Source organism: Polistes dominula, unplaced genomic scaffold (assembly GCF_049000335.1).
Source record: "Polistes dominula isolate Pdom_NZ unplaced genomic scaffold, Pdom_raw_medaka contig_49, whole genome shotgun sequence".
Classification (NCBI taxonomy): Eukaryota; Metazoa; Arthropoda; class Insecta; order Hymenoptera; family Vespidae; genus Polistes; species Polistes dominula.
In genome coordinates, this window is record NW_028300914.1 from 818440 (window position 1) to 843680 (window position 25241).

Here is a 25241-nt window from a genome sequence, read left to right on the forward strand (position 1 = left end):
TTTATTTTGGGCAAAAATTTGTGCTTCGAGTACATAAACAATGCTGTGAATAGTTTAAGTAGATTTTCATTAGTTCACTTTCATATCAAAGTATGGTAAAAAACAAAAAAAAAAGAAAAACATTGAAGATTTTTATAATTTATAAATGTTAGAAAACTTCATTTTTGAATTGTTTCAACAAAATTAACTCAATCAATTTTGCAATACTTGTTCTTATTTTTTTTTCTTGTTTTTATATATATATACAATTTGAATAGAACAATAATTATTAAATAAATTGTATGTATGTATGTGTGTGTGTATATGTAAATATGAAAAATGACGATTTAAACAAAATATTGTTAATTTTCTAATACCTAAAATACGTAATTTGTTATATCATTTACATTATAATATGTTTTATATTAAATAAGTTCAAAATAATGAAGTAAATTACCTATTACGTGTCACTTTTTAATTCCAATGATTATATTTCCCTAATTTGTACAATTCTCGATGTCCTTACTAAATTTAGAATTTCTCAAGTCTTTTATAATTATATTCAAGTATTCATTATCTTACTTAAATAGTTTATCAATAAATAAAAAAATAAATGTAAAGAGAGCTTTGTATAATAATAGTATAAATAATATAAAATAGGATTGTAATTTAAATCTTCAATGCCTTTAATCTTTTATCAATTAATATCCTTTGTTGATCAGTCAAAGGCCTAATATTTACAACTTTTGCTTTTTGATTTGGATTTAATTCTAATTCTAATAACGCATCCAATTCTTTCAATTTTTGTTCCGCATTACGGCAAGCCTAAAATATCATTCAATTATATCATATAAATAAAATATATATATATAAACAAATTATAACATGTTAATAAATATTTAAATATTACCATTCTTAATTCATGTTCTACATTACAGTTGACTTTTGCGAGTTTCTTTTTTTGAGAAAATTCTTTAACACTAAACCCAAGAAATCTTTCAATAATCTAAAAAAAAAAAAAAAAAATGATAAAAAATATATTAACAAAGATATTTAGGCATTGTTATTAAATATAAAATACCTCAGAAGCAACAGCAACATCTAATGCTGCAGTTTTATCAGATATCGTTCCATCCAATTGCCAACAAAGATTTTTCTTCGATAATTTACCAAATGTGATGAATTGTCCTCGTACAGTTTTAAATGTTATCTCTTCAACTATTTCATTGATAATATCGCAAATGAAATCACAAATCTTCGCTGGTATTTCTTCTTGAAATTGATTATTTTTCATAAAGTCGGAAATTTTTCTAACACCTTTCTCTTGACTTGATGTTTCTTTAATACAACTTTTTTTCGGTTTAATAAGCGATGGTGATATTAATGCCTAAAATATAAATTCATATAATATTTATATATAGGGTGGTCAGTAACTGGTAATACAAGCGAACAGTATTCTACATGAAAAACTAACCATAAATTTGAAAAATATAGAATATAATAATTCTCGTCGAATATAATTGCACTTGATTGACAATCATTTTTAATGTAGAATCAATCCTACTCGCTCGTAACAACAGTTACAAGACATTCTCGATACTAAAATCGTACCGCAGGTCTTTTAATTCCAATTTCTTTTTGAGAATCAACTTGCATGCTAGTAGATGCTTTGTTTTCATTAGTACTATTTGTCTTCAATTTAAATGTCTCACAAGTATTTTTGCTTTTAACAGTATTAGTATTTTTCAGAAACAATTTGCTTGGTAAAAAATGCCCTTTTACATCAGATTCTGTAGTTTCTTGTATCGTAGGCGGCTTCGTTTCCGCTATTTCGATTGCATCTAAATCCTCAAAATTAAAATCATCTTCTGGAAAATATATATCACTTTCTTCTTTAATATTATCTTTTTTGTTAAAGGGTTCTATCCAATTATCTTTATCTTTCACTACTACAATATTGTCTTCCATGTTATAATCATTATCTTCTTTAGGTAATACTCGAAAAGATTTGACCAAGTTCTTTTCTCTATCCGTGCTTTCAGTATTCTTAAATGTATTTGTAGTAGACGTACATGAAGTAGATGTGATAAATTGATCTTCTTCAATCATTTCTAACAACTCATCATCCATATCTAAAGCTTCATTAATATTATTACTTTGATACATATTATTATCATTAATTGGATTTATCGAATTGACAAAAGTTGGTTGCGTGATGTTCAATCGATTAGATAAATTACTCTGCGTACTTGCAGAATTTAATGCATTATTTGTACTTCGTATATTATTCATTTCCTGATTGCGTTGTTCAATTTGTGTAAGTTCTTCCAAATTGACTTCAAAATCATCTTCAAAAAAATCATTTGTAGCAGGCAACGGTGTGTTATTAATTTCCTGACTGTCTTTATCATTATATGGATCTGGATTTTCTGGACAATTCCTGTGATATTAAACAAAAAAAACAAATTTTAATTTATAAACATTTTATTGGTTCTATTTGAAATAAAACAAGAAACAAATACTTACAAAGCACGAGCTAGAACATTTTCTAATGCATTGCTGATAGATAAACTTTCAACCTCTCCTCCAATTTCTTTGAATTTAGTTGCTTCTAATAAAATAACACCTCTTCTGCATGTCACTGGTCCAATGATCATTATTTTATATCCGGGTATTAATGTATCCTATCAAATAATAATATTTTGTTCATTTTTATGAAACTAAAAACATAACTGATTCGATGTAACTAAATTATGTTTACAAAAATATATTACTTGTAAGGATGAAATGGTTTTGTATTCTATACCAATAACATCTTGTAAACCATCCGTTAGATGTAATAGAAGCATCCTCTTAGCTTTAGGTTCCCACATTTGAGGTTTGACATCTTCCGTTGCTTCTATATTAACATTAGAAACATTACGTATTCGTTCTAATTGCTTATATTTTGAAGTTGATATATCATACATTTTGTTCACCTGTTATAATATTAAAAAATATAATACATGAAATTATATGTATATAAAAATGTATTATCACACACTGTATATATATAAAATTTGATATTACCTGAAGAATATAAGATCCGTGTAAGACCTTATACATATATTTATTAAGATCCCTTGGTAGACATCCATTATCATTGTTGATTTCACGTAAATCACTTAATTGCCATTGCGTTTTCACAAATTTTAATATTTCATTGTACACTAGCTAAAATAAAATATAGTCATAAAGATCAAATTTTTGTTTTTAAAAAATAAATTTCTTAAACATTATATTATTACAACTTACTGTGTTATTTTCTGAAGTGAAATATTCTATACAATCTCTTAACCAAGTATCATTCATAAAATATGATTCTGATTGTAAAGTATTTTTAATTCGTTGCATAAGATCTTCATTCATTTTTAATTATTTCATTCATAAGGACTGTCAATATATTATAGAATTATCGTAAATTATTTTATTATTTACCACTTTTTGATATTAATATATATACAGAATATAAAACTTACATGCAAATAAATAGTTATAAAATAATAACCTCAAAATCGAAATGATATAGAACAGGTAATGTACTCACCAATCGTTTGAAGATTTAATCAACAATTAATTAAATGTTAATCACCACACAATATAAAACGCACCGATGTTAACACGTGAATTATAACAAAAAACTCACTAAAAAACAAAAAGAATCAATGCAGTATTATTTCAAATTTTGACAGAATAATAACACTGACACCAGGACGTGAGATGTTTCCCACGCATACGTACTATTACAATGCATGCGAACTATTCCCACGCATGCGTATTATTGCCACGCATGCGCATTGTTGCCACGCATGCGCACTATTGCCACGCATGCGCACTATTGCCACGCATGCGTATTATTGCCACGCATGCGTATTATTGCCACGCATGCGCATTGTTGCCACGCATGTGCACTAGTCTCATGCATACGGGCTATCCCCACGCATCCACATAACCTCGTCCTTAGTAATGTATGTACTTCATATAGTTTATATTAAAAGAGTTCAAACGTCATTTATATAATAAAAGATTTACTTTTTTTAAATAATTATATTAAAGCGATATGTATATACAACATATGTTACATGCAAATGTATTTTATAGAAATATAAAATTAGAAAAACAAGTAAATTCATTATATATAAATATGTAAATATGTAAATATTTCACTTGTACTGTTAGTAATGTTGATATTCTAAAATTCTTATGATAAATGTAAGAACTTTGTAGTTGTACAAAAAAGTACATATTCTTGTATAATTGTATAAAACACTTTTTTAATAGCTACGCTAACAACTTTCTATTATTCAACTCATTTATTCTATCAGTCACTTTAATGTGCCTTCATATTTCCTTAACGAGTCATCATACTAATTATATTAAATCTATGGAATGTGGACGGATCAGACTTTTTCCTTAAAGTTTAGAACTAATCTAACATTTGAAAAGATCTACTTTCAGACCTTTGATATTCAAGATCTTAAATATAATAATTATTGATGATTCATTGATTATTCTCGCATACTGGTTAGACTTATGAAATTGATCATAAGACCATACTTAAAACTAGATACTAACGAAGTAAAAAAGAACACAATGTTGATGTCAAGGATTCCAGCTTACTTTGGCGTTGAGTATGCAGATAAAAGCACTTTTTTACCATTACATTATTGCAATATACCTTTTATGGCCAAAGTAATTCAATATTAGGCGATTGTAGTTCTTCGAATACTTTGTACATGGAATAGACGACCAACCAACAGTAGATCTATATTTGATAAAATATACAGATATAAATATGATTATAAATTTAGATTCTGATATAACGAATAAGATAAATAGATTTCATAAAGTTTAATTTGTTATTCGGATTACTCACATTATATGTCATCCAAAGCCAAATACATAGCGTAGCAAATACAGATTCCAACTAAAAATAAAAATAATCATAGTATTGAAATGTCTACATCGAAATGAACTATTTGCATACTTACATAAATATAATATCCTCCTAATAGCCATAATCCAAATACGAGAAGGAAGGAGATCATGATAAACCACAGTACCAACCATGGTAGCAGAAATCCTCGTACACCTTCACGGATTCCATGGATCATTAAAATGGCAGAGATGATGAGAAATAAGAAGTAAGCTATTAAAATACTTCCTATAACTTGCAATGCTGAAAATAATATCACAGATTCTTTTATAAATATTCTTTTTCTAGAAATTTGTTATACATATTTTTTCTACTTACATCCTCTGACATCTGCTTCAAAAAGAGGATTGTACAACTGTGTTGAATCTCCACCATTCATTTGATAGCATATTAAAGTAATAAATACAATGCTCAATGCCTAAAAAATATATCAATGTAAGCAATGTTTGTTATATGTTATTAATTAATTCTCATTAAAATGTCATTCATACCATTGTATAATATGCAATAACTTTGGATCCTGTTTTAACACTATTCGTCCAAATGCATGGAGACCAGCAAGATTGTAAACTCGTCATTTTGATACTGAAAATTACAAATTTTTAAATATGCAACGTTTGTACTATCACTCACGTTTTGATGAATGAAAACACAGATGATCTAACTTCCTTCTCAAACGTAAGCAATGCTCCACCCACTTATTCGTAACACTTGGGCGTCGTCAGATCAGAGTTACCAACTTTTACACGTGTGTGTGTGTATGTGTGATCATTGTTATTAATTATTGTAAACATTAGAAAATCGAATTTTATACGAGGAAAGATAATGTTTAAATTGAAATAATAATAGAAAATGACCAAATGTATAATTAGAATAGAAAGTGTGTGTGTCAACCAAACATAACCTACCTTTGTATTTTTTAATTGAAAAGAAATATTTTCAAGTCACTTATGATCGTCGTCGTTCGCAATTTATCGCATCTCCTTAGAACAAATTATTAGAGAATAATCGAACAATTTCTTTGACGAGAAAATCATTCGATAAATGATTAACGTGTTAAACAATCTACGCGTCAGTGAAAATACTGTTAATGGCGTCGTGTCATCATAGTATTTTCTCCCCTCCATAAGGTAGAGAAGAAATCATGACGTCGACCAATTTTAAATGTTACGCGGACTTTTGTACAATCCTTTTTATATTTCAATTTATCTTTTTGCTATTTTTCTAAGAACGTGCAAAAACTTATATACCGTACAATAATTTCTTTTCATTTTTGTGTTTAAAATTTGATGAATATTATTTAATAAAAATGTATTTTTCATTCATTTTATAGAAACAAACATCTCGTATATATGGATACACACGACCTGAAGCTTTCTTGTTCGGTGATTAACCTGTGGAAAATGTAGTTCAATAGTTTCAAATTACGCGCCTGCGGTTTCCGCAGCGAGCAGCCATTTTGGTACCGCAAAAAAGAAAAGAAACCTTTTGAAAGTGGATAGGTAAGATTCATCCTCAAAGATATATTATAACGAAACCAAAATGACATTTTTTTATAATCTATATATATATATATATATATATTTTAATTAAAATATTAAATATTACTTTAATGAGATAAGCATCATGTTACTATAAACAAATATTTTATCATCTTTGAATTTTACGTAATAATTTTCACTTTTGAATGGACGTTCAAATTTGAGATGTACTTGGCGCCACGAGAGCGTGCAACCGCAATTCAAGGCCACACATATCGTGATTCCTACTATCTCGATCATGCTTTAAATATATATATATATATATATATATATATATATATATATATCCCTCTCACGCGTGTTACGTGAAAAAAGAGAGAGAGAGAGAGGAGAGAGAAAGATCAAAAGAACGTTGCTAGCGCTATGGACGGAAGACGATGGAATTAACGTCGTTGTCGTTGAATGGATATCAAATTAGATATACGATCGGTTCGTAAAAATATTAATTAAAAACAAATGATAAAAGATAAAGAGAAGGAGAGAATTTAAATAAATTGTATACGAATAAAATATTGATGAAAATAAAAATATAATAGAAAATAGATCAGAATTAAAGATAGAAAAATATGATATAGTGTGAAGATCTATCGTAAGAACGATCAATGTCTTTAGAGTTATCCGAAAGACGGTATACTAAGAGATCCCCCTCCAAGTAGACTATGTGGGGACCCATCCCTTTGGGTCTCCAGCGCGGTCTCTCTTCGGAGACGGTCAAAGTTTTCCTCAGCGCCGGTACGTCCGCGTCTCTCGTCTCGTTTCGACACGTCTCGATTCGATTCGATTTGATTCGATTTAGTTCGGTTGCATAGTAGCGCGCCATGGTCTCTCGTATCCAATCGGGAGACCAGCACGAGTACCAGCAACACAAGCAACAGCACCAGCACCAGCACCAGCACCAGTACACCAGTACCAGCATCAGCAGCAGCAGCAACAGAAACAGCAACAGGCTCATCGTACCCAGCTGGAACTGAACGTACGAAATCGTTCGAGTTTTCTTTTCGTCACAAGAGCAAAAAGAAATCGTCGTTCGTACATCGTCGCGTCTTTCTCGTTATCGTTCCCTCCTCTATCTTCTTCTCCTCTTCATCTTCATCTTCTTCTTTCTTGACCTCCCTCCTTCTCCTCCTCGTCGAGTCGTTCTTGTGCCAAGATACCACGCACCTACTCGAACCTTTATCTCTTTCTTTGCTAAAACAGCACGCTTCTCTTCCCCTTTCTTCTCTTCCTTCTCCTCCACCTTCTCTTCCTCCATCGTTCTCTTCCTCATCCTCCTACACTTCGTAGCCGGTCGAGATAGTCGTTCGAAAGAAGCCAAGAGAATCCCTCGAGAAAAGGACGACGTCCTTTCGTCCCTCCCTACGAACGGAATAAGATATCCAGTTAAAAAGAGAGACAGAGAGAAAGAGAGAAAGAAAGAATGAGACGGTGAGTTTTGGAGCAGCATCATGACCGATCGAGGGTAAGGGGGATCGAGTGGTCCAAGGTCGATAAAAGGATCCAGACGCCGACTTTACTTCGTTTCAAAGACCTCCCCGAGTAGTTTTGCTTGGTGGGTGGATTGTGCTTTGAACAAGTCACTATTTCTGTGACTGGACGACATACACCTAAAACGTGGAATCGTGTTATGAATTAATGCGAAATACGACCGGTTATTAATTGCGTGAAATGATTTCTAGTGAAACTGTTATTATATTTGTTGTAATCATGTGAAAAGAAATACTTGTTTGATATTTCAATCGTTTCAATCGAATTGAATTTGGATCCAACGAAGAAGAGAGATCGCATTACCAAACGAAGTACTAAGAAAAATATACAAAGAAAAAGATTGTCAGGGAGAGAGGGATAAAGCTTATCTTTGATAGATCATACGAATCAATTTATATTATTTATTATCGTATCTCGAACCGTCAAAATCATTCGGCATACGCGTGCGTATCTTGTTCGCGAATCATTTCAATCGATTGAAAAATAATACATATAAATAAGGATAAGCTTTATTAAATTGAAACAAAAAAAATATTTGATTAAAAAACAAATATCTATAAGGGAAGAAACAAGAGAAATTTCGCATGGAAATTAACGTCGTGGGAGTACGTCTCGTTTCTCGGACGAATCGCGCCGAAATTTGTCGCGAAAAAAGTAAGTATCAATTATATTATACATATATATATTTAATTACAAGTACTTTATAATCTCATTTTGTATTTTGCCCTCAACACAATAGAAAAAGAATCTTTTTGCAATTGTCAAACGTTAATGTTAACCCTTTTCTGTTATCTCTATCTTGTGGTAGAGTTGTATTTGCGATTGGAGAAAGGCGAAATTTGTCCGTGATTCTGACGATCCCGGAAGCTGGATGCGCGCGCGCGCCTGTTCTTCGATAGAGAAAGAGAAAGAGAAAGAAAATGAAAGAAAGAAAGAAAGAAAGAAAGAAAGAAAAGGATAGAAGAAAGGTATTGTGATGGTAAAGGCGCACGCCAAAGCCAGGAAAGGAGTCCCCATCCAGCAACGTGGGCTGTGCTAGAACGAACATTTCTTCTTTTATTTTTATTTTTTGTTGTTGTTGTTTCTTTTTTTGTTTTCCCTTCTTTTTCTTTCTTCTACGTCTATTTTCTTCTATTTTTATTTAAATGCAACAACCTGCTCTCACTTCCAAGTGAAACACGGTATCTATTCTAAGACAAATGAAAATTACTCTGTACAACTGTAACAACTCGAAGTATTTATTTAATTATTTACACATTTTTTTTTTTTAATACAAAATTATTGTATATTATTATTGACAAAGTTTCAATGAACTTTGTTATTATTATTATTATTATTCTCTCTATTTCTTTCTCGTTAAAACTAGGTCGATATTAATTCAAAGTAGCTCTTGAACATTCCACACAAAGTTCAACTTCGATATGGTAATTGGAAAATGCCAACTTTCAACGTAACAAACAATTACGTTTAATTTTATGTAACGTTAGAAATGTTTCTTTATCAGGTCTCGTTCAATAAATTCTATTACTAGACTAACTAAATAGCGAATATATTAAACAATTCTTTGTCTAGTTATTTCGCAATGTAAAAACTTGAAGAATTATTTCTTTTCTCTCTCTCTCTCTCTCTCTATTCTTTCACACTTATCTTGTTATTTAGATTCTAACGTTTATTTGAGTATTTTGATCTTTGACGCATCACGAATGGATGTAATAAACTTCTATATATATATATATATCTTTCTCTCTCTCTCTCTCTCTCCTATCATCATTTATTAAATATCTTTAAACAAATATTCATTCTCCATATTATTCTATTTTATTCAATCTTTCACACTTAAACGTTTTACTTTTCGATGATTTCATATTTCGTTTCTCACACACTTGAATATACAAACTCTCGAGCAAATTCACACATTTCGATGTGCGGAAAGCTATCGAATTTGATGAGAACAAATGAGAGAGAGAGAGAGAGAAAAATGAATAGCAGAAGACAACTGTGACTTACTGAAGAGAGAGAGAGAGACAGAGACATATAAAAAAATATCTAAATCCAAGCTTCTTTTTATCGGTTAGGTTCTCTAACGGGGGAACAACCGAGTTACCAACGTAATCGCGTAAAACGATCATTGCGCTCTTAATTAGAGGCGTACCGCGATACTTTTGCTCAACGCGATTCAAAACAACCTTCGACAGAGTATTTCCTTCGAATGTTTTCGCTGAACGAATTTAGACAGTCAACGATATCTCTACGGCTTATCGATACGGCCTCGAGTTCATTTTTATATTATTTTTTTAATTTTTTTTTTCCTTTTTCTTTTCTTTTTCAAAGTATAAGAAAATGTTTATCGGTTGCGTGTTATCAGTGTGTGTGTGTGTGTGTGTGTGTGTCGACTTTTTTTAAAATTATTCATTAAAACTTGCACATGCAAAGTTTCAAGAAAATAATTCATTTTTATACACCAACTACATATATTATTAGACAGAGAGAGAAAGAGAAAGAGAGAGAGAGAGAGAGAGAGAGAGAGAGATTAGATTTTGTTCATCTTTATCGTATAAAAGAACAAACAAAATTTGTTATATTAAATTTTTACAAATGCAAAGATAAGGATTTCAACAAAATTCTTATCTCCCTTGTTCTATTTAGAATCTACACGATGTAATATATAAATGAAATGAAAAAAAAAAAACAGATGTGTGCATATCACACACACTATATGCTATGTGCTAAGTTGAAAAAAAATCACGCGTGAAATCAAATAAATTTTACATTAAGACGAAGTTGAGTAATTTCGGAATTATTAGTGTACAAATATATTGTTACACTGAATTTCATATTTTTATATAAAATATTTATATAAAAAAATAATATTTATACAAAAAAAAATATTTTTATATATTGAATTTTGTTAATTAATTAATTATTTTTGTTTCATCGGTTTCACGTTCTTCCGTTTCACGATTTTCAAATCACTCTGATTCTAAAGAAGTTTTCACTTAAAAAAAAAAGTATATATATAAATACATATATATGTATATATATATATATAACCGATTGATGTTACAGGAAACGCGTTCTCGCGACGTCACCTTTTACGGATAGTTATATGAACGTTATTCGAAAGAAGTTCTTCTTCCGAGTGTTTCGGGTTCAACGTCCTTGCTCGTAGAAACGCATATAGGTATTACTATTGTATATACATTGTCCAATGAATTTTCCATTTGATAATGTTACGGTAAAATGCTTTCTCAAATTTGAGTTTGTTCGGTTTAACATAAGAAGAGAATAATTGTATCCAAATTTTTTCATTTGAAAGAAGATCAAAGAGATTCTTGGACAGTGGTGTTAGAGGCAAAGGGTGGATGAGGGAATGGAAAGGTGTAACAATTTCTTAGTACGATTAAAAGTTCAATGCTTTCGAAGTAGAAGATACTGGTGAAGATCAGAGGGATGATTCTGTGTCTCTTCTGTGTCTCTCTTTCTCTTTCTCTCTCTCTCTCTTGGTCTTTGGCTTTCAAAAGATAGGAGGACGTATAAATATATACCCCAGCAGCAGCAACAGCAGCAGCAGCAGCAGCAACTCTTTGCACGTTTCTTCTTCGTATTCTTATTTCATTCTCTTTCTCTTTCTCTCTTTCTTTCTTTCTTTTGCGTGGCACAGACTCTATTTAGATAATCTTCCGCTTAGCGGGAGCGGCACTCGCCTCGCCAAGGGAGTCTCTTCTTCGTGGAGGCTTTCACCAAGGTGGCATCATCTTGCTCTCCACCACCGTGGAGGGAACCAGCTTTAACTTTAACTCTAATTCCAACATTGTGTATTCCATAAGAATATATATTTATTTCTTCTTTCTTTCAAATTATCGTAAACATTGTGGACCTTGAAGAGAGATAGAGAAAGGTAGAAAGAAAGAAAGAGAGAAAGTTTGTATCGTGAAAGTCTTTTCTTTGATCAAAGGAAGAAAACGTGAAAGGAGGAAGGATCTTAAAAAGGATCATTATATCGTTACGTTTATTCCTGCCAGTTCGTCGCCATTTATCGGTAAGAAATCACATTTGTCTCTTAGTATTCTTTGATATTATTTGAAATAACCGAAGAAATTCCTTTGTTAAAAAATCAGAGAGAGAGAGAGAGAGAATAGTTCGTTCAGGTTTTGTCAAAAAATTGCGTGTCCTACAGCATTTTCTCTATCTTTAGAGATCATCAAACAACATTTAAACCAAAGCTAAAAAACATCATCCATGGAGATTTGCAAAGTGTAAGCTTTATCTGGATTATCTACGTAAAATTTGATTATCTTCTTGTTATATATATATGGCATTTCGATGCTTTGAATTTACTAGTTTATGAATCTTTGAAGGAATTTCAAGAGAAGGGAACATTCCTCTCCTCTTTGCCGACAACTGTCAGACGACAACTCACAGACGAGTAGTTTATCGTTTCGCAAATAAACTCTCTCTCTCTCTTTCTCTTTCTCTTTCTCATTCTCTCTCTCTCCTTCTCCTTCGGTTTGCACCCTCATCGTTCCGATGACAAAGCATCGCGAATGTTTATCGGTTATTTGCACCGCGATTTACCTTCTGTAAGAGAATGCCTGAGCTAATGGAATGTGCTTGCAAAGTTTGTCACGATCTCGTTTAAAAATTACCACTACCACTACCACTACCACCATCACCACTGGTCGTTATTTTTTTTTCTTTTTATTTTTTTTTTTATCTTCGAATTTTTGCCGAGAAGTAGTCATAACAATGTTAAAAGCGAGACCTGTTCACGTTGCCAATTAAACGTGGTATATAAGACTGGTTTATTTCTTTTTTTTTCTTCTTCTTCTTCTTTCACATTTTATTTTATTTTTTTTTTTCATTGATAAAAATAAAATCGAAGATCGAATTTTCAATTTTAAGTTTTTTTTTAGTATTCTTACGTACGTCTCGTAAAATTGATGTTAAATATTTCAAAAACGTATGTGAAAGAGTGGTGGTTACCTGTCCCAATGATCGAAGTTACAAAAAATGCATCCCAATTTTGCCGAACAAGACTTCACGACATTCCAAATATGCACTCTCTTCTACTCGCGTACGTGTGTCTCACCTTCTGAATTTAATTCATTTCGATCATTCTCGGTATGGTGTTGGCTCGTGCCGAGTTGCCGAAAATCACGAGCAAAGATTCTTCAACCCGTAATCCAGGAAATTCGTAAATCTTTTTATTAAAAGAAGGAACAAGAATGAGAGAGAGAGAGAGAGAGAGAAAGTTAGGAGATTAAAAAAAAAATGAAGAAACGAAGATACACCTTCGAATTCGGTCCACATACACCATCCTCCACCTACCTACCTACGATCAAATTTTCTCTTTTTCGTTATTTTCGAAACGATCCTGGCAATGATTCAATTCGTGTTCCGGCCAATTGAACTTGGGACTTTGAAAAAGATGTCCCACACACACTGCCACCACCCTCCCACCACCCTCAACAAGAGCCACATATCGACTTTGGAAAATTATTTTAACTTTCATCGTTCGACGAGACTATCATCATGTATTATTTCCGTGTATATCGATATTATCAAAATTTCCCCTTCTACTTTTTACATTCCATTGCGAAAATAATGACGTAAGTTTTAAAGTAAGCAAACGCGATGATCGGATATTAAATAACTTGACGTATTTTAAACACACATGCACACATTTATATACATACATATAACAAACAAGAAGAATAAAAACAGAAGGTGCGATTCTTATCGAAACGTAACGTTCGGCCGTTATCATTTCTCACTACTTCGATTTCATTAATTCGATTCCGATTATGAGTTATATCTATTAAGTCGCGTGCTTTACCACTTATATAGATACTTACTTGTTATTTTTAAACACGATAACACGCACTTCCGGAATAATGATACATATCATTATCGAAGAGACGACGTCGCGTGTTCCCTCGGTTGCATTTCAAACGCGTCTTCTTCTTCTTCTTCTTCTGCTTCTTCTACTTCTGATATTCGATTTTTACTTTCCTTATGGTTATAAGATCTCAAGAGAACGTAATACGGTGTCTCTTCGTTGGAATATGATCGAAGAAGAGTCCGATAACCAAGAAAGACATTAAAAACAATAATCTAAACGAAAAATAATGAAATACTTAGATGTTATTAGAAGATTAATTACGATCTAATCCAATGATCTATTAAATATATATATATATAATAAATATTAAAATATTAACATGGAGACCGATAAGATAAATTCATCTATCAATTGGTCCTCTATTTTTCTTACCGATACGAGAATTTATAATAAAGAAAATAACAAAAAGTAGAAAGAACGATAAAATAGTTTGTTAAAAACTATTAGAAACGTATACACATCTAGGAGAGTAAATATAGATAAGATGATAGGGGACCAAAGAATAAAAGACAAAGGAATCGATAGTCGAAATAAAGAAAGACGATGTTTGGTCTGTTCTTTGTAAGTTGTTAAGTTGTGTGTGTGTGAATCCGTGTGAGTTTAGAAAGTTTTCTCGAGCGATATCATCGATGCTTTGTTTATTGCATCGAACTTTGGAAAATTCGAAAACGATGAGGATTGATATAAAGGGACGGGGATTGAAGCGAAGGGTAGTCCGCAGTTTGTAAACAACATTTCCTACATTACATATATTCGATAAAAAAGGATGATCAAGTCAAAAAGAAGATCAATCATGCACATACATACGTATAAAACACACGTGCACGCATTCATTCGTACGTGCGTTCAACACAGCTGTGTGAATTATTGCAAATGTTAGCGCATTCTTCAATCAAAGTTTCGTAGATTATAATTCACAAAGAGTTTTAGATTTCATTTTATATAAATAATATTTTTGTCACACTTCACCGAATATGACGAACGTTCATTTAAGGAATTATAAAATTAAATTGTATCTAATTATAGTATATTTCGATGAATGGAATTTGGGTATATTGTTTGTCCGTCATTTAGATCGTCGTTCGGTTAAATCAACTTTTATGTGTTGCAGGGTGAGGGAAGGATGAAGAATGCCCCGCGTCGGAGGAGACGGGGGTGGCGGGAACGAGAAGACAGGAGGAGCTGGTGGATTTGGAGGATGGTTGGGAGGTGCTGCGAGAGCTGTGACCGGAGGAGGCGTCGCTGGTGGATACGTCGTATTGGGTGGCACCAGATATGGTCTCAGACTATCGCAGGTAATACAATAATTAATAGCTAAATAATAAATGTCAATCATCAGGTATATAATTCGATGATTACTCGCATATACTCGTAAAAAAATAAATATTATCTTATACAGTTATGATATCAAATAATAGATTATACTTATATACAGAGAGAGAGGTGTATTATTACATAACATGTTACAAAATTCATGTTATTCGATAAAATGAAGTTTAGATAAATGTTATGTGGTATCGTAAGACGAGGATTCTCCAATCCGTTCTCTTCCTTTAGCACTTTTAGTACGAATCATCGTAATAACCTTCCGCTCGGTCGCAATGACCTTCGTTAAGTGACCACAGCAAAGGATTCGTTCAGCAACGAAGAAGAAAACGAACACGCCAAAGATCCTAAACTTAGAATCGATCGCGTAAATAGAATCTGAGACCAGTCAGTGACTCGATCTTGAACCGCCTTCTCTTCTCCTTTCTCTCTCTCTCTCTCTCTCTCTCTCTGTCATTTAACTGTGCACCGTTTCCTATCCACGTTCATCCGGAATAATATCCACTTGACGTCATAGGGGGGTATACCCGTCGACGTGAATCTCTCGGCGCGTGCACGCGACAAGTTTCTCTGCCAAGTCCTTCGATCCTGACAAATCACCTAGCACGAGACGACGGCATAGTAAAGCACAACGTTGGTTTGAGAACTTAACTGAGAGGAGCAATTTTCGTTAGGAATTCTTCGTTCGTGGAAGATCGAGTGCCAAGTTATCTTCTTCTTCTTCTTCTTCTTCTTCTTCTTCTTCTTCTTCTGCTTGTTCTTTTTGTGGATTTAATTTAAACGATTAAAAGAACTTCATCGATTTGTTTGAATAAAGATCAATTTTTGAAATAGCAACTCTTCTCTCTTTCTCTTAGAATTAGTGGACTAATCATTGGAAAAGATTTATAGCTCGTAAATCATTTTATCGGGAGCCCGTTACTTTTCTTTTTGTAACTATAATTATAGAAAAAAAAGGAAAGGAATAGCAAGCGCGTGTTTTTCTAACAAACCGCGAGAGATACCAAAGAACGCTGAGCGCATCGTGTACAGTAACGTAAAAGAGGATCCGTTTCGGAGTAGTATATCAAGAACATTATTCGTGGGAAGAAATGGCGTCGACTTACTGGCGTCATAAAGACGATATCGTTTAATAATGCAAGTTAATATTTCTTTATAAGAGAGAATAATAAGATATAACAACGAAGGTATCTCGATTGTCTTGAAAGATTAAAGAAAATTTGAAGAGAAAAGAAACGTTGTTTTGGTTTTTTTTTTTTTTAGGAAAATCTACCACCCGCGAGTTCGAGGGAGGAATCGGCGGAGAGAAGAAGGAAGAGAAATTCGCGAGAAAGCGAATCGAGAGAACGATTGACGGACAAATTGGCGGAGAAGTCGTCGTCGATAGATCTTGCCTCGAGTATAGTCGAATGTTGTTGCATCGGTCCACGTTCTCGACTACCTTTGCCGAGGATCCCAACTACGACGATGACAACGACGACGACGGCGACGGCGACGGCGATGACGGCGACGGCGACGGCGACGGTTGGCAGCATTGGAGGAATCGGAGGTGGAGGTGGAGGTGGAAATGGAGGAGGAAGAGAAATGGTTAGCGGAATTTTGCCGGTTCCTCCGCCTCCTCCTCCTCCTCCTCCTCCTCCTCTACCACCTTTAGCAGCAACGGTAGTAGTAACAGTGGCACAAGTACAGCCATCGTCTTCGTCATGTTCGTCTCTTCCTCCCACGTTTTCATCGAAGAGTCGTGCTACCACCACTGCTGGCATGGAACAGCCGGTGGATGCGAAGCTGGCGGCTGTTCGGCCAACGCCAAACTCTAATAATAACCGCGGGATGCTGCAAAGCTCGACGGTGGGGAACGAGCAGCATCACCGCCACCACCAACAGCAGCACCAGCAGCAGCAGCATCAGCAGCATCAGCATCAGCACAATCAACACCACCAGCCACAATCATCCGCGATCCCATCGCCGTCGCAGCCGGTATCTTCCGTCTCTTCTTCTTCTTCTTCTTCTTCTTCCTCCTCGACGTCATCGTCGTTGTTGCACCCATCGTTTGACTCCTCCTCTTCGCCGAGCCTGCAAACGCAACACTCGGTTTCCGTGCCGCGTCAGCTCGCCCAGTGGACGAAGCATCAGACCCTCAAGCTCCAGGTACAACTCGTGTCCTCCTCTACTTTCCCGCTAAATATCCTTTAGCCTTATTACACACCTTTACTTCCTTACTCGTATTAAAACGCGACAACAGTTACATTTGAAAATATTTGACCATTAAGAAAAAAACCACCAAGCTTGTGATAAACTACGAGTGTCAACGATACAAACAAAGGTGGAGTGCTTCCGGGCAGGAAAATATCGCGTCAGAAGCCTCGAGGTAGGTTTCGTTAGAAAAGAACGAACGGTGTCGAGGATTGTCGAGTACGATTCCGCCGCTAGTACGCGTAACCTTGACAGGTATATTTATCTCTCGTTCTTCTCTTGGTCGACGATACGCACGATTAAGAGATCGCTACCGAGTTCGTATCGCGTTTCTTACAGCTTATCGTTTCTTTTCATTTCTTTTCATTTTACCTTTGCTCTCTCTCTCTTTCTCTCTATGTTATTATTATATCCTATTTTTTGCTTTTTTAACAATTCAATTAAATGATACTTTCTGCAAAGTTACAAAATCAAAATGGTACATTAGTTTAAAGTGTCCGATAGTCCTAGGGCTTAGTGAAAACGCGCTTACGAGCTGGTTAGTTAGATGCCTAGTCGAAGAACGATATTCTATTTTCGTCAGCGTCCGTCTTTTCTCTTCGCAGCGGGCGCACGAGGCTGCGTTGTATTTGCCCACGGGCCGCGAGTGCAAGATTTGAAGGAGTGAGAGAGAGAGAGAGAGAGAAAGATGATGAGAGGGAAGGAAGGAAGGAAGGAGGAAGAGAAAAAAAAAGAATACAAAATGGTGGGAAAAAGCAATGAATCGAACGTAGAGATTTTGGCAGAGTAGTCCGTTTTCTTCTTCGCGCGGCACGATTTTCCTGGCGAGAGGGAAACTATAATTCTCTTCTTGTCTCTCTATTCTCATTCTCTCTCTCTCTCTCTCTCTCTCTCTTTCTATTGGTCGTTGTTTCGAAATGATCCAGATGTAACTCGTCGTCGGTTAGACGAGAGTTCTCTTTTTTTTTTTCTTTTCTTTTCTTTTCTTTTCTAAAGTAGTCGTCGCGCCCATAGAATAATCTATGCTTTTATCGTATCTTTTTTTTAACGCCGTTGTTAAACTTGGCTCGTTAAATTACGGTCGTGATCATTCGCGTAATCGTGAGTTTATATTATTTATCTTTATTTTGTTTGTCTCCCCCTCGAGTCCTTTATTTTTCTTTAACCCGTTATATAGGAACCAGCGGTGATAGCGGTGGACCGATTGCATAGGTTCCGCTGGAGCGGGGGTGGAGGAGGAAGCGGAAAAAAATCCTCTTCCGCCCCCCGCAGCGAGAAGGCCGAGCGTCTTCGCGAACTTACGGAGAAACTCAAGGGTCCAGCACCTGTCCCACCTCCTAGACGACCTTCTCGTACTCAAACATCCTCTCCACCACCGGGAGGATGTCAACAACCTTTGCAATCTCATCATCAACAGGTAAAAATCGTCTAACATCTATGGCTGCATCTCTGATGCAGCATTTTTTTGTAAATTGAAAATATTTACAGTCGGTCCAAGGTTGTGGAAGATGCGATAATCGTGGGATCTATAGGAATAATGAAGCCGGTCTTCATCAGAATCAACAACAACAACAACAACAATATTATCAACAAAATCATCCAAGGAGTATCGTTAGAAGCGAAAGCGTTGGAGAGGAACGTCTCACTGGTATCACAGACTCGATGGTTACCGGTAACGAGAGTTGTAGAAAACAACAGCTCGCTCATGAAACTTCGAGAAAAACCTCGAAGTCGGGCAAGGTGACAGAGAGTAATAGCAGTGTTGACGTTGGTGACATTAAAAATGACGCAAGCGTGGTCGGCGTATCAATCGAGGACGCGTCGACAGTAAAACAACAACATTTGAGACAATACAGTGATTCAGTGGTAGATAGTGTAACGAGAGTGGACAATCTGTGCGATACCTTGAACGTGTCTTCCATTGCTTCTACTGGTGGTGGTAACAACAACAACAACAACAACAACAACAACAACAGCAACAACAACAATAACGAGGCCGAAGCCAGGGACGCGGTCAGCAGATTGGAGTCACGGGGACCATTGTCTTTGACTCTTCAAAGAACCGGTACTCCACTCAGGAGTGCGTCCTTCGGTCAGGTGGACTTCAATCAAGGTAACTCTATCGAAAAAAATGGGGGAAAATAATAAAGGGAAAGGGAAATCTATCCTTTACCTAATCGTGTGACAACCCATTGAACATATTTTCCTTAGCTTTCGTAATCATTTTCAAAGCGTTACTCGTCGTCGTCTTTGTCGTCTTCGTCGTCGTCGTCGTCGTCGTCGTCGTCGTCGTCGTCGTCAATGAATTCGGAAACCAAATAACAATCGTCACCGAATCCGTGTATTACGTTTCAACCTTGAACTATATAACAACGTGCTTCGACTATCGTAGTATGGTAGAGAGAGACTTTAAATATAGGAAATATATTGAGAAAGAAAAAGCGAGAACGTAAACAACGCAATATAACTTACAGAATTTTCATATTTATCGATCGTCGTTTATGGTTCATGAAGAAATAGAATCAAATCAATTTATTCGTGCATCAGTTGTTGCGTAATATCGCGATTTCTTGCAAATAAATTCAAATTTTATTTCTACTTCGTTTAACTAATAATTTATTTTCTTTGCAATTGATCGCGTTCGTATATAGGCTAAATAAGAAAGAAAGAATATAACGATTTCCCAATAAGTGACAAGGTCAAATTTCGTTCTTCGTCTTGTGTGTCGTGTCGTGTCGTGTCGTGTCGTAAAGCGGAAACGTCGTATTTCAAACAGTAAAAGAGAGAGAGAGAGAGAGAGAGAGAAGGAGATAAATAAACGCCTTATACGTTCGAAATTAGATCTTCTCGAAATATCGTCGTTGAAATTTTTCTTTTTCCAACCAAAAGATCAACCGAATGTTTCTACTCTCTTTGGGAGTGAGGGCAGGAGGGAGGGGCTAGGTAAAACTCCTTTCCTCTTCTATCTATCATACTTTCGTTCACATACTCCTTCTCACTAAGTTCGTTATTATTGGAACAGACCGCCTCCTCGTCCTGCGATTCTGCCAAGCTTACGTGACACTCGAAGAGATAATTAGGATTTCTCTCTCGCTCTCTTTCTTTCTCTCTTTTACATGATCTTAACCGGCCGAAAGAGGACGATCTATACGAGCACTCACTCGAGTTATTATTAAAAACGTTTGCGCGTAATTTGCTTCTGGAGTACGTCAATGTACAATGATTAATGTCGGTCAACGAGTAGTTACGAAATTTTGTTAGAATATCATTTTGGTGGATTCTAAAATTTGCCTGATTTCTTACGAGAGAAAATGAATCGGTTGTATCAAAAAATACGAGAGGTTTTTTTCATAATATTTACAGCTAATCGTCAAAAGACACAACCAGTTGCAGCGAGTGCTCGCACGGAAAACAAAGATGTCCGTGCCAGTACTTTGCCTCGTAGACGAGGAGACGCTATACCAGGTGTCTCGACGTCTCAAAACAGTCCGAATCGTCAAAGTCCAAGGACATCTACGCCGAGCGTTGATAGTGCCGTTGGTTCGGCCGAAGGGCTTGGTGTACCTCAGCAAGGAAACATCGAAGAAATCCGACCAAGGAGCGATGGTTCCGATAGTTTGGCAACTTCTAGTGCACTTACCAGTCCGGAACCACCGGTACCAGAAGTCAACGAGCAACAACCGAGATTGGAACTTCAAGCCGATGTTTCACCGACCGAGGTGATACCTTCCGAACCGATCTATCAAGTCGTTGATAGCACGCCGTTGGATGAGATCGTTCAAAAAGGTTAGACATTTCTTACATCTGAAAATATCTATCTACGAAACGTATGACGTAAAGATGATGGAATAAAATTTTAAAGATTAACGTAGGAAGTTCTACGATTTAGAATATGAGTTTATTTGGACAGAGAAAAAGAGAGAGATTATCGAGTGAAGGTAAAGAGACGTCGAAATATTTTCAAGGAGTAAACGCTTTCGATAGAAAGGTGCAAGCAAGAATTCTTCCAACGTGTCGTTATTATTTTACGTGGCACTATTTTGAGAACTGTGGGTGCCAGGTTCGAAATAGAAATTCGAGCGTCATCGAGTTATAGCCATCTTCATTGATGACTTCACGCGTTCACGTTCGTTCATTCGCGTCTGCAGAATGCTATTCACAATAAACAATAGCAATCGACCGAGACTGGTGGTGGTTTTTACCACCGATCACGGGTAATTCAATTCCAGCAACGTGTTCTCTTCCATTTGAACGACTCGCGAGAAATGATACTTGCTCGTTTACCTGTGTGTTAACGTCTCTTCCGCTTTTCGCTATTATTTAATCGTGTCCTTGTGTTTCATACTTACTTAAACATTCAAAGAAATTCATTTAATAGAGAACAGAATAGAACCGCACGAGGTAATCGTGACTCCACCGTTGGAGGAACCAAGACTCAGCCAAGCTAGCGAGGGTAGTGAGGCACCTAGTGAAACACCTTCAGAAGCATCCTCTCCACCTGGTAAAACCAGACGTTATCGCGGTGATACTAGCAAAAGAAGAAAGGGGGTGTACATTACGCAATGGCCGGAACCTTTGGACGCGGATAGAAACAAACTTACTGCTCAGAGTAGCGAGGAAAGAGATGAGCCACCTGCTACACCCAGCGATTTATCAGATTGCGAAGGCCACGCACCAAGAAGGTAAAATACTTCAAATTTAACAAAAAAATCCCTATCCCTCTCCTCCTGTTAAAACACGTTCATACGTTTTAAGTATATAACAATGTATTATTTCTAAGGTACAGCAAGAGACCACTTCGTGGCCCTTACGGTCAAATGCTCGAAGCTGAAATGGCGAAACCTCGTGCAACAGATATCTCTCTAGAAGAAGGTCTCCGACCTAGACGAAAAGTATCCGCTAATCTCTCGTATAATACCGGCACTAATAGTAATTCCGAACCGCCTACACCTTCTCATCACAGGACTACCTCTAGCCCGAGCAAATTAGAGGGATTACCTGGACCAAGTCCTGAATTACTCGCTGAACTTTTAAGAGGATCTTCGGAGAGAGTTGCTCGTGCGCCTACTCATCGAAATGTAAGTAATGTTTATTTAATCAAATACCTTTTTTTTTGCTAAACTCCATTAACGTATCTTTCGAAAGTAACACTAGTTGTTGAATTCGTTTGAATTGAGAATCTGAGAGAACAAGATCGAAATACGCATGCGCTTTATGTCTGATGTGAGTCATAAATTAATACGTTCTCATTTCGCGGAACGAACTCTGGCTGGCTGGTTGGCTGGTTGGCTGGTTGGCTGGTTGGCTGGCTGGCTGGCTGGCTGGCTGCATCGTAGCTTGCAAAGGTCAAAACTCCAGCGATGGGAGGTTTAGCTGCATCCGGTATCGTATCCTTAATGTTGTGTATATATTCGCTTAGATTTCATGAATGAAGCATACTCGCGACTCGTGGAGAAACACGATGACGTCAATAGTAAACACGAGCAAAACTAAAGAGATGAGATGAGAAGAGAAGAGAAGAGAAGAGAAGAGTAAAGAGAAAACACTTTCGTACGAAGAAAATATTTTAGAGTTAGTCGATGAAAAGCTTGAAATGTTGTTTCTTTTTTTTTTTTTTTCACCGAAATCCATTTGTATTTTAGCAAAAGATGATCGAGTTATAGGCCGGAAGATTAAATTCTTACTTCTTCTTATTTCTTTTTCTATACATTTATCTAAATCGTGATGTAAAACTTTAGATCGTAAACAAATGTTTTCAATTGCAACATGAAAATTTGAAAAAAAACATGTGTTACACTTATCATTCGAATTTTCGTGTTACTATTCGGTAGGGTTTTAGGTTTAGACTAAACACGTTGTCATCGTCATCGTCATCGTCGTCGACATAAAATGAAACGCGAGTTGTTGAGAAAAATAAAACACAAAACCAAACAAACAAACAAACAAAAATATACCTTTTTATCAAATAAATTTAGTCTGACGGGGATTTCGGTGTTTGGTAGAATGATTAACAACGTCTATAAATTTTCTATGATAAATAAAATACGTGTTCGTGAAAATTTATAGAAAAATATTTAATGTCTTGGTCTAATTGATGACACAAATTCTCTACACGCATGGTAATACATGCTAAAGGAAAGGAACAAATAGAGATATACATAGATAGTACGTTTCCCGTATGTTGAATCTCACGTTTCAAAGAAACTTATCCGTCACGTTCAAAGTTATATATTCGTAATCAAAGGAAACCTATTAGCAAGATCCTTTCTAGGTTCCGCTATGCAAATGAAAACTTTTTGTGTTCATCTCTAAGAGTGACAAGGTCGTGGTCGTGGTCGTAGTCGCGTTCACAGAATATCGGACATAGAATATCAGTTTCCGGTGTCGTTCACCAAATAACAAATGTTTATACATGCTTTCAATGAATTTAGAAACGATGTTCTATGACGTGATTTTAATTCTCTTTCGATTAAAAAAGAAACCCCCCCCCCCAAAAAAAAATAATGATTGAGATTGTTCGATCGTAATTGACGATTTGACGTTTTAAATAAAATGTCAAGTATTGAGTGAAATGCATTTAAAAAAAAAAAAAAGAAGAAAAAAACCGATCTACCCATTTATTATTTTACGTTCAACAGGTTAAATGACAACGAGAGAGATAGGTCGATAGAGAAATATATAATAAAGCAGTTGTGAATAATTTATTAACACCATTTAAACGATAACCTTGTAAAATCAAATTTCACATGACATTTGTATATATATATATATATTAGTTACGACCATGGTGAGAATCATTTAAATTCGATCATTTCATTGATTTTCACACGTTTTTCCCTTGTACAAAAATATGACATTAGTCAGAGATAGACAGACAGACAGACAGACAGACAGATTAACGGGATGATGAGGACAAGGTCGTGATGGTAGATGATAACAGGAGAAGGACGAATAGATAACTGAAGATGAGAGTGAGAGGATTGAGGGTGGTAGGGGATGGAAGGACGAGAAGGACGAGAAGGACGAGGAGGAGGAGGAGGAGGAGGAGGAGGAGGAAATAAAATATACAGAAAGGAATTGGTGTGTGATCCACGTGAAAATCTTTCGCGCCGGCGTCAAGAGACAACAGCAACCAACCACCACCACCACCACCACCACCACCACCACCACCGTCTGCACCATGGCGCTTCTCTTCAGCATCGATCAGCCTGTTCCTGGCCATCCTACTGAACGCCCGTTCAGTTTCGATAACGTCAGCGTCCTGTTTGTTTTCTCACCGTTAGCGGGAAAATGTTCATTGATTAGAAAAAAATGTTCATTTTCCTTCACAATTTTCAACGTAGTCCAATAGTTTAGCTAACTAGATCATGTTCTAATTCTAATAGGGTGTATATTTCTAACGAAAATAGAATCATAGTTTGGTGTAACAATTTTACAGATTAAATTCCTATCATCGTCCTTCTTTAGGTATATTTTCGAAGGATATTTCGACGTTATTAGGAATGGGGTGGTAATCGGCAGTTCGATTATACGTGTGTCGGAAACACGTGACACTTTACATACGTTTTTGACGTATAGTTCGATGCAAGGATAATAATAGTGATCGTAACGGAGAATGTATTTGTGAACATGTGGACGACATTTGATTCTTTACAGATAAATTGTGTATAAAATACTAATACAGTTTCTTTTTTTTTTTTTTTAAATTATTAGAACAAATTTGGATTAAGATTGAAAATAAAATAATCCAGAAAGAATTTGTAGACATTTAAACGATAGATAGATAGATATATATATATATATATGTAATCTATATTTAGAAGAAGTATGTCATATTATG

At 35.4% G+C, this 25241-nt stretch overlaps 3 protein-coding genes and 1 long non-coding RNA gene across 14 annotated transcripts in view; 2 read left to right on the plus strand and 2 right to left on the minus strand.

The window, feature by feature from the left end:
* Positions 1-446: 446 nt before the first annotated feature.
* Positions 447-3765, minus strand: LOC107069344 (uncharacterized). Of its 3 annotated transcripts, XM_089169701.1 has the most exons (9): positions 3566-3765; positions 3274-3411; positions 3049-3192; positions 2754-2957; positions 2506-2663; positions 1591-2419; positions 1061-1366; positions 890-985; positions 447-804 (listed from the first exon to the last, which is right to left on the minus strand). In XM_089169701.1, the coding sequence occupies exons 2-9, from the start codon at positions 3385-3387 to the stop codon at positions 649-651; spliced, it is 2007 nt and encodes a 668-aa protein (XP_089025827.1). In that variant the 5' UTR covers positions 3388-3411; positions 3566-3765; the 3' UTR covers positions 447-648. The 3 variants fall into 3 exon arrangements, with proteins under 3 accessions (XP_089025827.1, XP_089025828.1, XP_089025829.1); XM_089169702.1 differs by lacking the exons at positions 3274-3411; positions 3566-3765 and having other exon boundaries at positions 2754-2878; positions 3049-3190; XM_089169703.1 differs by lacking the exons at positions 3049-3192; positions 3274-3411; positions 3566-3765 and adding an exon at positions 2958-3044 and having other exon boundaries at positions 2754-2878.
* A 147-nt stretch (positions 3766-3912) lies between these two features.
* Positions 3913-5382, plus strand: LOC149033280 (uncharacterized). The gene is made up of 3 exons (XR_016175727.1): positions 3913-3986; positions 5034-5162; positions 5243-5382. It is a non-coding gene; the product is annotated as an uncharacterized LOC149033280 (long non-coding RNA).
* Positions 4042-6074, minus strand: pasi1 (septate junction component pasiflora 1). The gene is made up of 6 exons (XM_015326615.2): positions 5863-6074; positions 5446-5539; positions 5273-5372; positions 5010-5197; positions 4895-4945; positions 4042-4783 (listed from the first exon to the last, which is right to left on the minus strand). The coding sequence occupies exons 2-6, from the start codon at positions 5530-5532 to the stop codon at positions 4700-4702; spliced, it is 510 nt and encodes a 169-aa protein (XP_015182101.1). The 5' UTR covers positions 5533-5539; positions 5863-6074; the 3' UTR covers positions 4042-4699.
* Positions 6075-6303: 229 nt separating this feature from the next.
* The window catches only part of LOC107069356 (rho guanine nucleotide exchange factor 17), a 31321-nt gene continuing 12383 nt past the window's right edge, over positions 6304-25241 (plus strand). For 3 of the 9 annotated variants that reach the window (XM_089179881.1, XM_089179884.1, XM_015326606.2), the window contains exons 1-8: positions 7187-8634; positions 14994-15177; positions 16472-17356; positions 18579-18818; positions 18890-19514; positions 20765-21187; positions 21780-22083; positions 22182-22479. In XM_089179881.1, the coding sequence (XP_089036007.1) occupies positions 15013-15177; positions 16472-17356; positions 18579-18818; positions 18890-19514; positions 20765-21187; positions 21780-22083; positions 22182-22479 (2940 nt within the window). In that variant the 5' untranslated portion in view covers positions 7187-8634; positions 14994-15012. Of the gene's footprint in view, positions 6457-7185; positions 8635-14993; positions 15178-16471; positions 17357-18578; positions 18819-18889; positions 19515-20764; positions 21188-21779; positions 22084-22181; positions 22480-25241 lie in introns of those variants that run through there. The other 6 variants (XM_089179883.1, XM_015326610.2, XM_089179882.1 and 3 more) reach the window with 5 other exon arrangements.

Excerpts from the sequence above, each read along its gene's own strand:
- pasi1 (XM_015326615.2), bottom strand. The coding sequence starts at position 5,532 with ATGACGAGTTTACAATCTTGCTGGTCTCCATGCATTTGGACGAATAGT. Across the intron at positions 4,946-5,009 it reads TAGGAGGATATTATATTTAT|TTGGAATCTGTATTTGCTAC; the intron begins GTAAGTATGCAA and ends TTTTATTTTTAG. Across the intron at positions 4,784-4,894 it reads GGCTTTGGATGACATATAAT|ATCTACTGTTGGTTGGTCGT; the intron begins GTGAGTAATCCG and ends TATCAAATATAG.
- LOC107069344 (XM_089169701.1), bottom strand. The coding sequence starts at position 3,387 with ATGAATGAAGATCTTATGCAACGAATTAAAAATACTTTACAATCAGAA. Across the intron at positions 2,958-3,048 it reads ACGGATCTTATATTCTTCAG|GTGAACAAAATGTATGATAT; the intron begins GTAATATCAAAT and ends ATATTATAACAG. Across the intron at positions 2,420-2,505 it reads AATGTTCTAGCTCGTGCTTT|GAATTGTCCAGAAAATCCAG; the intron begins GTAAGTATTTGT and ends TTAATATCACAG.